Genomic DNA, 15,191 nt, shown 5'->3' on the forward strand with positions numbered 1-15,191 from the left:
GGCACCGATGAAGAAAGATTTAACAATGTGTAAACATGATCCCGGCAATAACCAATAAATTGTCATTTATAAAATATACGATTTTCAGTTGACTTTGCGTTGAGAATGGTAATTGGTGGGAAAGAAAAGAATCTTGGATTTCACCTGGAAAAGAGAAAACAAAATCAGGAGAGTTGGCCAGTGGTAATGACTTTGACTTGTCTGAAGATTACTTAAAGCTCACGAATTACTCCAAAGGGCCGACGTTTTCCCCCAGCACACACAAAATGTTTCACAGAAAACTTAAGTATGTCTACTGGAAAAAGCAGATTACAAAATGCTGAATTATTTGGAGATCTGTGGAAAATTAGCTTTACGATCAGCTACCTTCGATATATGAATACGCACGTGACCCATGGGCACGACATACAAAGACCAGCAAGCGTGAGCAAATCCTCATGCTATTGAAAAGGATAGAAACTCTTTAGACAAATATCATCAAATTTAAGTGGTAATTGAAAAAAATTTTGCTGCACAGTCTCGTGTTGTTTACCGCCTAATTTGCATTCAAATGTACAGGAAGACCACCCACTTTGTAGAGGGTCACTTCGAGACATGCCTGTCTATCAAGCTGTTGTGGCAGTGCGGAGGTGGTCACGTGGGTATTTATAAATACGTATTTATAAATATAGTCGATGCATAGCATACTGAAGATCAGGGAGAGAAGGACTAGATTCGCAGAAAATCGTTCTTGGAGTGAGGAGCTAGTGTCCAAACATATCTACTGGATACCGAAGCATAGGAAACAGAGACAAGACCCGTCCTTACGTATATTGACATCCTCAGACACTTTTAGAAAGCCATTCGGCCTCACGCTAAGGTTTGGGGAAATCACTCGTTCTACGCAACACTATAAATGTGTAATTACTAGATGGTCCGTTTGCATAATTCCAATACAGAGGTACTAGGTAAGCGACAAAAGTAAGACCCGCATATGTGTATAATTCAGACCTATACTCCACGAAACTATAAAACAAAAAGTGGCCCATCAATTTCCGTATACATAAAATGTATTTCATTTGTATAATTTTTACAATGCCGAGTAAAAAAAAAACCGTGTTTCTCGTTCCCTCGCGTTTCCTTTTTTGAGGCCACTTCAAAATTATTTTATTTTTTTAGATTCAGTTGTAAATTTTGGAGAAAGAATGATGTCTAGGAAGTTGAGAAGCTTTCTATAGAATTGCTAATATAAAAGAAACACTTCTGTGATCATTGGAGTTCCTTGCTAGAACATTAATAAAAGAAAAAGGCCTCCACATTTTTTAAGGAATAAACCTACCTAAATACAGTGCCCAATATGGGTATTTACACATATTTCGATTTTTTTAAAGCCCTGATTTAAATCATTCATGTGCGGAATATTGTTAGACCACTTTTTATACATTTCAGTCAGTTCAGAATGAATCAGAGGCAGTGAAAATAGAAGATTCTGTACAAGATCATTGCAGCATGAAGTAGCTAAATACATAAAAAGAGTTGTAAAATTTAAGTTGTCAAATATTAAACTTGACCCTTAATATTATAATATATACACGACGGTAGTTGCCTGGCGTCAAAACTACGTCAACATTTTCCACATATAAAGTGTACTAAATCTAATTCAAATGTCATGACAGTGTTCACAACAGAGATAATCAATTGTGCGCATAATGCAACCGGCAACTGTTGGCTGCGTTTGGAAGCAGACCTCAGTGACATTAATGTACAATCGATTGTTCAAGATTGCGAATCGGTGCATTATATAGATGACTTTTTTTTCCGTCAGGCCGGGGTTGTTTCGTCTGCTGCAACTGGCCCATCCTTGGCATGACCATTAATCTGATCGAGCTCTTCTGCTGTATCCTCGTCTTCTGGTGGATGATGTAATTCAATCAATAAGTAGTAGAACCATCCTCCAATTAGACCCCCAATAAATGGGCCCAATATTGGAACCCACCACCAGTGTTTTCCGTTGGGTCTGTAATAAAAAAGTTTATAAAAAAGGATATGATAATAATTATAGTCTATATAATTATATATATGAATGGTAAAGTATACCCACCGGTTCATAATGCAACACTAAAGAAATTGCGATTCCTCACGCCTTGGTGCTTGAAATCGCTATCCTATGACGTGAATTTTAATACCATTTAGATGGGCGTATTAAGCAATCACACCTCCAAACTGTTCCAACTTGTCGTGACTCGATTTTTTGAATCTATGCTGGGCTCTTCATAAAAGGCTCTACAGGCTGCTGAATCAAAATAATTGGTACCCATCAGTTTTGTTGCGTTTTGGTAATCCAACTTCTAAGCAACATTCCATCGTCTTCATTCAAATGACTAGAATGTGCAGTTGTATGGCCAAGTCACAAACCATGCAGATAGAATACTGTATTTCGATGTGATATCCATAATCACTTGAAACTGATGCGTGCCAACCATTTGATACAGCATGCACAAGATATTCCAATACCACGCCCACGGGGAATTATGAGAATACCTGATCGGCTTTTTTAAAAGTAACAGATAACCCTTTTTAAAATTCAACTACCCAATGACCCTCTTTTTCTCGACTTTTTTCATGAAAATGTCATGAAATAATGCGGAATTCTCTTATCACAGCAAATTTGTACTGTAAATTTGGCAGATTTGGAACCCAAAAAAATATAATTTTGCTCAATTTTTCGACATTTTCTACCCGATAACCCTTTTTTGCAAAATGTTATACCCAATGACCTCTTTAAAAAACAAAAGAGAGAAAAGAAAGTTAGACCCCATGACCCCCTTGTTTTCATTTTGTTATACCCATTGACTCCCCGTTCGAAATAAGCCCAATTGCAGTGCAATTTGCACCGAAAAATTCGCCTGTTGCGATACAACTTTAAATTTTAAAAGTGTGGATTGAAAGTTTTTGAGCAACGAACAAACATATGCAGATAAATGTGTACACTTACGTCCAGACGTCTGAGCCATACTGTGCGATGGCGGTAAACAGACGTGGTGCGAAATCTCTTGCAGGATTGACAGCAAAACCACAGTTGAATCCATAAGCCAAACCGATTCCAAACAAGGCCAGACCAACAATAAATGGTTCCATGCCTCCCACTGGCTTACAGTTCTTCTTGTCGGTAATGGCCAGAATACATGCTACCAGAAGTGCGGTACCAACAATCTGTGTTGTAAGGAACAGACAAAATAATTATAATATCAGTTAAACCTATATGATTATAGCGGTCACTGTTTAAATATGAAAATTCGGTTCCAAGAGCCCATATCCATAACAAACGGCTCATTCTATGACAAGGACAAGGATCATCGCTTCTTTCCGTATTTCTGAGGCTATTATTGCAACAGTCTCCTCCCATATGTAAGAAACAATTCAGCATATCGGAGTTCATCCGGAATTAATTTAATACAGGAAAAGATAGACCCTCACGATGGAGTTGAGATTTGGACCTCAAACACTGATTAACCTGCATAAGCGCCGCATCCTCACACTCAGGATTTGGGCCTTTAAGATTTATAAGGTACATAATACCGCTTTGTTCCTATATAATATGGTGGGACCGGCCTGAAAAGATAGAAATGATTTGAATATCAGGGTCCTCGTATACCCGGATCCCTTCTCTTCTGAGGTCCTGTCATTAAGACCGCAACGGTGATGTCATGCGGTGCTTATATACACGTAATAATTAATAATTTGAGAGTTCTTTTGAGGCCCAAATCTTCACTCCATCGTGAAGACCTGATACTCGATCTTCTGAGGTCTCGCCGTAAATATTTATTACAATGGCGTGCTAAAGTGCTGTTTATATGCACGGTAATGTTTCAGGCCCAATGAAGCCTTTTGTCTCTATGTATTGTATGATGCAACTGTAATTTTTTTCGTCTGTGCCCCAAAATTTTTATTTTGCCCCCCCCCCGACCAAAAAAGCTGGCTACGCCCCTGGCTATATCCGAAATTTCTTCTCTCTTCCGCCAGTAAGGTTATGGCGCTGTGAAGTACCACAACTCTAGGATTTATTTTAGCATAAGAAAAATATATAACACGATATAACTCGGGTGATAGCATTATTTTAAGCGGAGTATAGTGAGGCAGTAACTGTTTAAGAATTTTGAACATTAATAGTTTTATACAGCATACAATTATTCTACAGTCAAAATTTTAGTCACTTTCTCATAACTTGTTCTCATAAACAGCCCGCCTGAAACTGTCAAAATTGCTTTTTTTTTCAGATTGCCAACAATTGTGAGATCTTTTTGGCCATATTAAAAACAAATTCGAGTTAATGTGGAGCATCTCTAGAGTAATAATAATTACGTATTTTTAAAACTTTAACAATGTTTAAGGTGGCAATAAATTTATTTTGTGTGTGAGGTGCGTGCATGTGTGATTTTCTCAAATATTGGGAAATGTTACTTGCATTATTTATTTCCTTTTTAAAGTTAGGTTTACTTTAATTTACTATATATAGGGCCCTTTTGTCTTCGTTACATCCAAAGAAATCGTAAAAATCAACTTTAAAAATAATTCTGCAAAACGTGATCCGGATATGCATCCTTAAATAAGCAAAACGTGTTCTTGATATTATTCCAGAGACAAAATAGTCCCTAAAATAAAAGCCTTCACTCCATTAACCGTATTAACCATGTTAACGTCGATTAAAGCATTTCAGTAGCCTTTGCATAACCTTGGAAGATGATGCCTTGAGGTCAATAGTAGCCTCACAAGTTCGCATTGCCCATCTGTCTGCTCTAGATTCAAAGAGCCAGGGACAAAAAGATATCCATATGTTGGACTATTAGAGAGAACAAACTTGTTTCGCTACAAGTCAAGTAGAAACAAAAAAAAAACTCTCTTCACATTTGGAAAACATCCATCCATTTTAATCATTAGGTCCTATTTCTCTTCATGTACTGGAGCTCATAATAAACAAAATATGTTTTATGTAGCTACACTATATATGAAAGAAATAATTGGAAGATGAAATTTGCTGGTACATGTGAGTATGAAATACATAATTATATAATTTGGGCACATAGCAATACGATAATTAAGTTACATTATGCCTGTAGACAACTTCTTTCAGGGCTCTTTTGGGTCAAATGTAGGCTGACTTTTGCCCTGTTCTTTCGGGGCTGCGCATTTCAAACAGGGGTTTTTACCCGGGCGGCAGTATATGGCAATTTATCTTATAAGTACCTCCACTACCCCCCGGACATAAGTAGCAATAACTGAAAATCCCAGGCTTGAACCCATGACCTTGAGTTTAGTCAGATGATCCTATCAACTGAACCAATTACCAGATCATGCATGATGGGAAAGACTATAGGAAGTCCGTTCCATGTTTCAATCACACGCCTTCTACACTGTAAATCCAAGTGTTTAGGGTTTCTGTAACAATTTTTAAACACTGCAAGGTGTTTAATTTTTTTATTTACACAGTAAAGGTATATGACACCTAAACACCAAACACAAAGTAAACATATGAACACAAAGAGTAAACACATGAGAGTATTTAGAGTAAACACAAGAGAAAAATGTATGGATGTTTCAGCTACTTCTATATTCGATCCCTACACAAGCTAATTCAAAATGTACCTGATCGAGGAAACCTTCTTGAAGTGTGAGGAACTCCTGTGGGTATGTGCCCCAGATTCCAGCAGTACCAGTTGGTCCCGATACCATTCTCTCGCCTCCATCAAAAGCGTTGATAGCATCTAACAAAACATGGATGTGAAAAATAATGTAGATCAACTGCGTTAGAATAATCGTTGAGAATCATAAAATAACTGTATCTGCATGGAAAAGAAACTAACAACATCCCAGGAAACTCAAAAATGTGTTACAAAATGTTATAAACGTGTTTTGGTTTTGTGCATGTCAGATTTATTTCAAACAAAAGGCATATTGATCAGTATACTTTTCCCTAATCAATTATTCTGTTTAAAATCTTCTCAGAACATTCCAAATTCCCAGAAAATGCCTCAAATCGCACCTGCCTTTTCATGCATTATTATGTTTTGATGAGTCCAAGTGTGTGAAAATATTGGATCCAAAACATAATAATGATAAAATTGATGCTTTACGCCCAATATTTATTGGTCTCGCTATGAGTTTAAAAATATTGGACTCGACTCATAGCTCCACCAATAAATATGGGCTCAATCGATCCAATTTCGATCCAATCAACATTGGTCCACATAGTAAGCCATTGGGCCCATTATTAGCTTTTAGCAACGCGTTAACCCTAAAGTTATCGTTTTAGAAATTTCTACATACATGCAATACGGTATACAAACGTGGATCTACGTGTCGTCGTTCCATTTGGATGTGTCATTTTGTCCATAATGACTAGAAAATAATGGATGTATTATGTATGCACTGAAAGAAAATCTTCCAACCATTTTGCTATATTTCCGAGCAAACCATCCACAAATTATCCCTTTATTTGTTATCGGCGTTAACGATGCGGAAAGGGGCTTCAACGTATATGCATATGCCATGCTTTTAAGAGTATAGTAATGGAACTGCTAAGTTTAGTGTCTATTATAAGCTACCATTCATGCCATTATAAAGATGAATACCATTAAGATGATACCATTAAAACCTCCCAATCTTGATATGAGCGAAAGTCATGCAATGCTTAAACGCATCAGACACGTCACCCGTCAGAACACTTTTTGCACTGATCCTACATATCTTGACGTTTTTGTAAACTGATGCCTTCAAAAAGCCGATACTTGACCACTTTTATCCATCAGAAGGCGTTGCCATACTTCAGTGAATCAAGTTTGAAATAAATATAGCAAGGTCAGGAGTATTTTATTTGATTTGTTGAAACAATTGACAGGAACAATTAATTTGTGACAATGTGTCGGAATAACTCTTTATTATCTCTTTCGTGAACCTCATACCGTAACCCAAATTTTAACCTTTTCCTTTATAGCTATTAACAAAATGTGTGATGAGTGATTATGGCAAAATAGTATCACTTGCAAATATGTGTAATTCTATTTTACAACTCAAAACAAGTTTCCATGTGCCATTTATAAACTAATGAACTATTATCATGAAAAAGTTTCGTAGTTTTTATCACACACAGAAATACTACAAGCGGCAGACAATTTTTATTGCTGTGATGTATTGACTGAAAAAAAAAGATTCTAGTGGCGTTTAAGGATTATTAAAATCGCATCATTTGGACTAATCTGAAAAAACGCAGCGAAATGAACCACGAGAATATTCCGTCATTCGGAGAACACGCATCAAGCATTTGCAACTGAGTGCGACCAACAAATGGATGTGTACACCTGTTTCATCGCAGTCAGTTTCTAAAAGAGTAGGGTACATAATAACCTTGGTTCTAATCCGAAGGACTGTATAACAAAGGGTCGTAATTCCGAATGTTCGTTATTCCGAAGGATCATTACTCCGAAGGTTCAAAACATTGGAGTGATGAACCTTCGGAATAACGGTCCTTCGGAATAACGATCTGTTCCCGGTCCTAATCCATTCAGGGCTCTTGTTCTGCAGCTGATGATTGTGATAAAAGTTTGAATTGTAAAAGTGTCATTTACATGTCAAGATATATGGCATGATGTGCAAAATTGTCGCTGGATACGTTCTTTTTCCAAAATAAAACAATGTTGAAAAAATAAACTTTCATCTTTACTGCGCTGTCAAATTCCTCATCGATCTTCTTACAGATAAAACTGTTGTTATCTCCGATTTTTGCAATGCATCATCCTGTCATTAAAATTATTGAAATGTAATAAATTTGATTTATTATATCATTTGGCTTGCATGGGAGGTATTTATTCCTTTGACAAGCTTGAGGTGCCAGAGCACAACGAGAATTGTGAAAAGGAAAACTTGTAGACAAATTACATGATAAATTGTGGCGGCATTATTGGGGAATTAGCAGCGTTTTAGAAAGGGGAATCCACGCATATACAGGAAAATGACACTTACGCCACAAAAATGGTCGTTTTTGTTGTTATTTGCTTTCACCAGAGCATACTCTCCCTGTAGGCTATACGGTACCCTCAAGTCCGGGGAGTAAGAAAGAACTCTGACTTTTTGGGGGCTGGAGGGTCAGGTCTTGAATCTGACTGAGGACTAGGGTTTCTAGCCCTCCTGACCACTAATTATTACGTCAGTATGTCCAATTTCTTATTTCTTGACCCAAGAGCCAGGAGTAAAATTTTAGGGCCTACACTTGTTTTGTTGGGAGCACAGAATTAGAGAAACTGTGGTCATGGTGGTGGTGATAGGAGTGACCTTTCTTTTCCTTCCTCTTTTTCTTCACTTCTGTTTCTTTTTTCTCTTCATCAGGCCAGCATGCTGATAAACGTTTAATTTTCAGCTTGGCTTTGGCATTTTGCTTGAGCCTGGTCCTATTACAATCAAACAACTTACCAGCATAAACTCCGTATATAATTACTGAAGCAAAGAAAGCGCCACAAAACTGGGCAGCAGCATAAACAGGCAACGCTCTCCAAGGCATTTTACCCAATGTCGCCATTGCCAATGATACTGCCGGATTAAGATGGCCACCTGAAACACGAGTCACATTAAAAAAAAATAAACGTATATAAATGGTATATTTCAAAGGACCCGATGGGCAATTTGTTATAAAGCTACGCGTGAGTCAAACTTTTGAAATTAAACGCTAAATACGCACGGAATTGGTGTTGGCCTATAATATATCTCTACTAAACCCAAGTTAGGGCTATATCCTCAACCCCACCCCGCGTACAGTGTATTTTACCCATACGAAAAATCATTCTGTACGGACCGTACCGTGCATGCACAGATCACTGACAGTGACGCAAACAACCAATCAGCAGTTGGAAAATCGTTAACCCAATGATGTCATCGCTGCATCAGAGGATGATTTAAGGAAGCCCCATCATGCACTGTAAAAGTGTTATCACTAGAGTTTCCACTGCCACTTTACTTTTCAGATCCCATTGAATTCTGTGCAAAAGATGTTGTTTTAGAATTGCCCGTGTGTCATTATTACTTGGTCGATTTCAGATCTAAAGTGATGTATGCATGAAGGATAAATTACACCTTCTGTAAATAACATAAAATGTGAAATCGACCAACTTTATGAAGGTGTTTTTACTGTAAATATATCTGTCCAAATTCAAATTTAACCATGCACGTGTGTATGCAGTGGGCGGGCAGTGGTGTCATGTTCACTCACACAGCTGTGCTAACCGCAAGACTTGCTGGGAAGTGAAATCATCCTCTGTCGCTGCATTTTCAATGATAAAATTCAAAATCGTTCAAAAACACGAGTTTTTAATTGCAAATATTTAATTTTTGTAATCATGAATGTCAATGTCTATCTTAAATTAACACCGTATATTATCGTAGCGTTGAATGCGCTGAAGCTTGTGAGGCGGATCTCTTGCAAATTTGGCGGATCTTTTGTTTTTTGTGACACTAAAAATCCATCTTTCGCATGGCCGGGGTGTGTGTGTGTGGGGGGGGGGGGACGGGGTCAGCTATGCACGCATGGATTCTGTTAGTAACAACCTGCATACATAAACACTCGTATTGCTGACTGAGTGTACCAATCGTAGCAGGGTGTAAAATATAAAACAAAGTCAATGTTTAATCTCAAATATGTTATGGGGTAAATATAAGCAGTTGAATAATTTAACAATAATTTGAACCTGAAAAATAAATAAACATGAAAGTTCATGAGTGATTTTTCAACATATTTGACTGTTGGATAAATATGGGTGCTGCAGCTTTGGAGCTAAGGCAATATGGCGCATTACTTTGAAGTTGGTAATGGGTAAATTACACTGTGCCCCGTGGGCAAAAAGAGGGGGAAAGGGGGACAAAACTGTAGAAAGGGGGAGATTGTTGGCAAGTCAAAAGGGGTATAGTCTATCTCGGTTCACCGTGAAAGTAACAACGCCATATTGGACTTTGCAGCCTGGTCCCATCAGGACTCAAGCGGCATATATGCCCCTTGAATGTGTGCCAAAAATCGCTTGCTCCCACCCACTTCGGCTTGCCAAAAATCGCTGCATCCCGTACCTAAAAATTCTGATCCCACTCCCCCGTTTTATCCTCCCCCAGGTCTTATAATTATTGCACAGCCCCATATCTATGTACAGTTTGCATAATTATAATTATTTGGATCTCAAAAACAGATAATTATTACACGAGCCCTTAAACATGATATTATATTGAAATGACACTCCATAACTTAATGCTTCGTGACATGCAAGGGCTATCTACCACATGGGAAAATGTCAAATGTTGATTGCTCGCTTTTGCTTTTACTAAACCATACTTTTATGTTTTGTAATCTGATATAAAAAAAAAATATGGAACATGGGGTAATGCCTTTAACATGTTGTGATGTTTACATCTGAATGTGATAAATGCAACAAAGTGTTTCTAAGTGCACAAATGTCTCTTCGGGATGCAGTGCCTCAGGTTTGACCACACTCTTTTCGTTGACCTATTACCTTTGAAGACCTAAATCATAATACGTTTGTTATCATGTTTATAATATGGACACCACATTTCCCTGTAACGCTAAAATTTTAAACCTGCAACAGAAACACGATCTCTGAAAACCTATAGCCCTCCCAAGTCAGGCAAGACGGTCTCTAATTCTTTGATGGGATCAATTCCCCCAAGATGTGACACATTTTGCCCCTTCATTTCATCAAAATTCTTTTTAGTACTACTATTCCCTATTCCATACTTCTGTTCTACGAGTTGACAAGCATACCCATACAGAACTGCGCAAGTTCAGCCCATTACGTGATCTACAGTAGTTTGATATTACGCTCTTAGGCAAAAGATTTAATTTCTTCAAATTGTTTTAAAAATATGTAAAACAAAACTGAGTTTATCTTGGCAGATATCGCTTCTCAAGAGAGGTACGGGTCACTCAGTATAAAAATCACCGGCCGCAAGCATTTGCAAATAAGGCCGAAGAAATTAATGTTTAGTTCTCGGTTTTTGGTTTTGGTTTTTTTGGTGTTTTTTTAAAGATTTGTCAAAAAATTCAAGACCTCAGAATTCACATTTGAAAAAGAAAAAGAAAAGGAGCCTCCTTTCCACGAGCACTGTTGGAAAAGACCGAAAACAACTATAACAATGTTAATTTTGCACTGAAGGAAACAAAAACCTCCCTCGCTCATCAATTCATGAAAATCATCTATATGGACGAGAACCAAAACATTAATTTTATACGGCCAATGCATAATAATATACACAAGTCGGTAGATCAGTCCTAAAGATCAACATTCAGAAATAACAGTCAGAAATACCAGAAACTGTTTTGGGAGAAAATCTAAAAAAAAAGCAGGTGGAATGGCCAGAGTAGATCAACGTAATCTAGTATCAGTCATCACAGAGCAGAATGCTCCATGTTTATACACGTACAAAATGCCATGTCAAATGCTTTTTTGCAAAGACCATGCATTCTATTTAAATTTCTATTCTGAGACACTGAATTTGTAAAATGGTAAAATAAGTGTATTTCTTTGAAATGTCAGCTTCAATTTGCTTTTTATTTGAAAGAAATGGGACATTCGGCTATCAGATAGCTCTATATAGGCCCTCTAGTTATTGCAGTTAATATTGATATACTTAATAATCGGTAGGCCTATAATATATCTATGAAACCATATTTCATGTATATGATTAGTGTAATGTTTTGGCACTGCCAAACTAATATGCGGATGGGTTACAGGTGTCTGTGCAAATAGCATTTGAATTGGGAACAGGTAACCATAATAGCGCTTTTTCGTCGCATATGAAATGGACTGGAACCCACAATACAGAACACATAAAGTGATAAACGGTACGCGATGATGTAGGCTTATAGGTTATCATGTTATCCCATATAGGCCTATAGCCTATGTACCCTGCTATATTCCCCTCTCTCCCAATGCACGTCAAAATGTGTTACGACACTTATGGAAAAACTTGCTACTGAGTGTATAATTGCCACTCACATTTCCGTTATTTTAACGTGATGAAATGTCGTTTTTTGGTGCCAAGTCTATTACCCTTCCCTAACCTCCCTCCCTAACCCTGCCCACCAATCAATGTTGTTGGCTACTATAAGAAGCGCACAATCATGAGCATAGGCTTAGGAACCGGGGGCTTGAGGGGACTCAGCCCCCTCAATAATTTTGGTGCGGGGCTGGAATACCTTTCAGCCCTACCCCCACCCCCCCCCCCCACCCCAATAATCCTAGGTGAACTTAAAAATTGCGATAAAATAGAGAGAAAAGGGGTCTTTGTGACCTATATTTTGCAAAATTTTCTGACTGGGGCAGGAAACCCCCCTCGCGCACCCCCCAGTCTGGCCCCACAATTTTTTTTTCAAGTCAGCCCCCCAGTGTTGAAAACCTTCCTAAGCCTATGATGAGCAGCATCGGAGTATTCAACATTGATGGGGAAATGTAGGGGTGGGAAGGTCATTAACATTACCCTGTGTCCCATCACTTTTGACGAGCACTGTAGTATCATCAATCAGTATTCCGATTTACGGTCAATCATTTACATCCACATTCATGTTATGTTCTTGTTTTCAGTGGAGCTGGACCACTTGTATTGGTCCAGATTTTCTGTATTATGGTTTCAGCCTACATGTAATTCTATATGGCACGCCCCACCGGACATAAAACGCCGAGTTTTAAACTTAAAATAACGTCCATTTTAAACAAACAAAAATGAAAGCTGAGAATTATAAAACCAACGCCGAGTTTGTAACGCCGAGTTTTTTTCGCGTCCAGATTTTTTTCGTGGCCAGGTTTTTTCGCGTCGAGAATCGCCCACTTTAGTTTATGATTGACCATGTTCACAGGCTCCAAATAGCTAGTCATTTGCAATTGCGGAAATAGAAGAATGTATGGTGAGTGTAGCAAATATTATGAGGGAGATTCAGAGGACGGACGATGAATTACAAACTCCGCGTTGGTTTTACAATCTCAACGTCATCGTTTTGAACTCAACGTCGTAGTTTAAAACGCAACGTTATCTTTTAAAACTCAACGTTATCTTTTCATTCTCGACGTCATTTTTTTCATTCTCGGCGTCATTTTTTTAAACTGGAGGCTATTTTTCAGAACTCGGCGTTTTATGTCCGACGGGGCGTGCCATAATTCTAGTGTAACTAATCATTTTACACAACAAATAAAGATCTCCATTGATTTAAATATTTACAACATTAAAAAAACCGACACCTTATCCCAAACACCTGGTCAGTGTATGGTAATATCTTTTATCTCATATACCACCAGAGTTGTATGTTACCTGAAATTCCAGCCGAGAAGTAAACCCCAAGAAGTAATCCTACTCCAAATCCCCAATCGATAGACAAAAATTCACCTCTGTTGCCATTACTGAGCACTGATTGAGCCACTGAGCCATTGCCGAAAATCTGAAAGGATGATAAATAAATTGCGATGTAGATAATGCACAAAATTTTGATTATTACACGTTTTTGCTAACTCTGAATGTTTGACATCTCTCTAAAATGTAAGAGTGAAAATCCACCTTTTTGAGTTATCTTGAGGACCACTCCAAAAAGAGTGACATTTCACACCTTTAGAATACAAATACGGTCAACTTTTGGGGCCGTTCACAAACACTTGTTAGGGGGGGGGGGTGATGCAAAAACAATTTCATCACGAAAATTTTTCGGGCCCCCCTTTACAGACCTCAAAAATTTCAGGCCCCCCCTTTTTGACATGAAAATTATGGGTCAACCCCATAGAAAAGCATATAAACTCAATTTTCCCAGGAAAATTTGTGGTCATTTTTTCAGGCCCCCTTAGGAGGGTCCAAACTTGTCAGCCCCCCTTTTTTTGCATCAGCCCCCCCAACAAGTGTTTGTAAACGGTCCCTTACTCTCAGTTCATGTTTCATACACTTGTTTTCAAAGATTTATATTTTCACTCTTTGGCGAGTGGTCTATCAGATCACTCTTTCACTCTTCGTTTTTTTCACTCCTTTACATCGTTAAGGGATCTCATAGCGACCTTTTTTAGTTAGCCCCTGTTGAAATGTAAACATGACCTACACCAACTATCATGTGTGAGAAATGTCATGTGTCAGTGCATGTCATACATGTTATTTTGTTTACGAACTTTTCTCTGGAAATTCATTCAAATAAGTGAAAAATCGGTATTTTGCACATTTTTCATTAAAGAAATATAATTGTTAGAAACAATCGCTGTTAGACATTAATTTGTTATTCATACACAGACAATATTTTCCGCAAGGAAATACATGATAGGATTGTGCATATGGAAAAAAACCGATTTTTTTTTTTTCAAAAAGAACTAGAACGCTGCCAATTAGCAGAAACTCATAAAGAGCTGTGTGTCTCAAAATTTGGACAATTCCATATTATTATATCTCTCTTATATTTAAATGAATGATTTTTATATTTCGACAAATTTATAGTCCATCAGGTTGGCTCCACATTAAAGTCATTTATAGTTCCATTGTAAGCTTAATCGATCATGTAGCAAAAGAAATGTTTGAATTTAGGTTCACGAATCTCACTGCGTAATCTAAATCGTTGGCGTTTTAAGTGCCAATAACATTTAACATTTTAACCAAAGGTCAACAGTAATAAATGCCGAATAGTTTACAAACTATACAAACTTGTACTGAGCGATATTAATTGGCAAAGAAAGCATGAGCTTTAGAGACCTTGATAAATATCCGAATGATTATGCGAAAAATATGTTACGTATTTACACTTGGAAATGTCCAAAGTGTATGCAGTAGTACTAAACTTTTGAGTATTCCATCACAGAGTTCATAGGTCCTTTTAGAATATGTGATATAATGGGTCTTTTTTTTCTTGTCTGAAGGCCAAATTGTGCCAAGACTACCAACATTTTGAAACAAATATAAAATTTGAAACTTTCATTTTGGAGATGATTTTGATTCTTGTTTCTACCTTGTTTAGTTTATTCTCTCACGATTTTCACACCATTTTTGTTTGTCGTCAAGGCCTATTTCTGATGAAGTTCAAAGACGGTCCCTTTCCTCATCTGTTGATGGATACATTTCTTCTTTCACTTTTATCAATTGAATATACTCAGACTACCAAATACCTTGGGGTTTGGATTGGCAGTAGTGAAAAGGATTTTAACATCAGG

At 37.6% G+C, this 15,191-nt stretch overlaps 1 protein-coding gene across 2 annotated transcripts in view; it reads right to left on the reverse strand.

The window, feature by feature from the left end:
* Positions 1-1,312: 1,312 nt before the first annotated feature.
* LOC140158524 (aquaporin-3-like) overlaps positions 1,313-15,191 on the reverse strand; it is a 36,060-nt gene continuing 22,181 nt past the window's right edge. Inside the window, exons 3-7 of one of the 2 annotated variants that reach the window (XM_072181642.1) lie at positions 13,330-13,456; positions 8,443-8,580; positions 5,623-5,741; positions 2,975-3,192; positions 1,313-1,996 (exon numbers count right to left, since the gene is read on the reverse strand). In XM_072181642.1, coding sequence (XP_072037743.1) covers positions 1,801-1,996; positions 2,975-3,192; positions 5,623-5,741; positions 8,443-8,580; positions 13,330-13,456 — 798 coding nt within the window. In that variant the 3' untranslated portion in view covers positions 1,313-1,800. The remainder of the gene's footprint in view (positions 1,997-2,974; positions 3,193-5,622; positions 5,742-8,442; positions 8,581-13,329; positions 13,457-15,191) is intronic. The other variant, XM_072181643.1, reaches the window with a different exon arrangement.

Source organism: Amphiura filiformis, chromosome 8, assembly GCF_039555335.1.
Source record: "Amphiura filiformis chromosome 8, Afil_fr2py, whole genome shotgun sequence".
NCBI lineage: Eukaryota > Metazoa > Echinodermata > Ophiuroidea > Amphilepidida > Amphiuridae > Amphiura > Amphiura filiformis.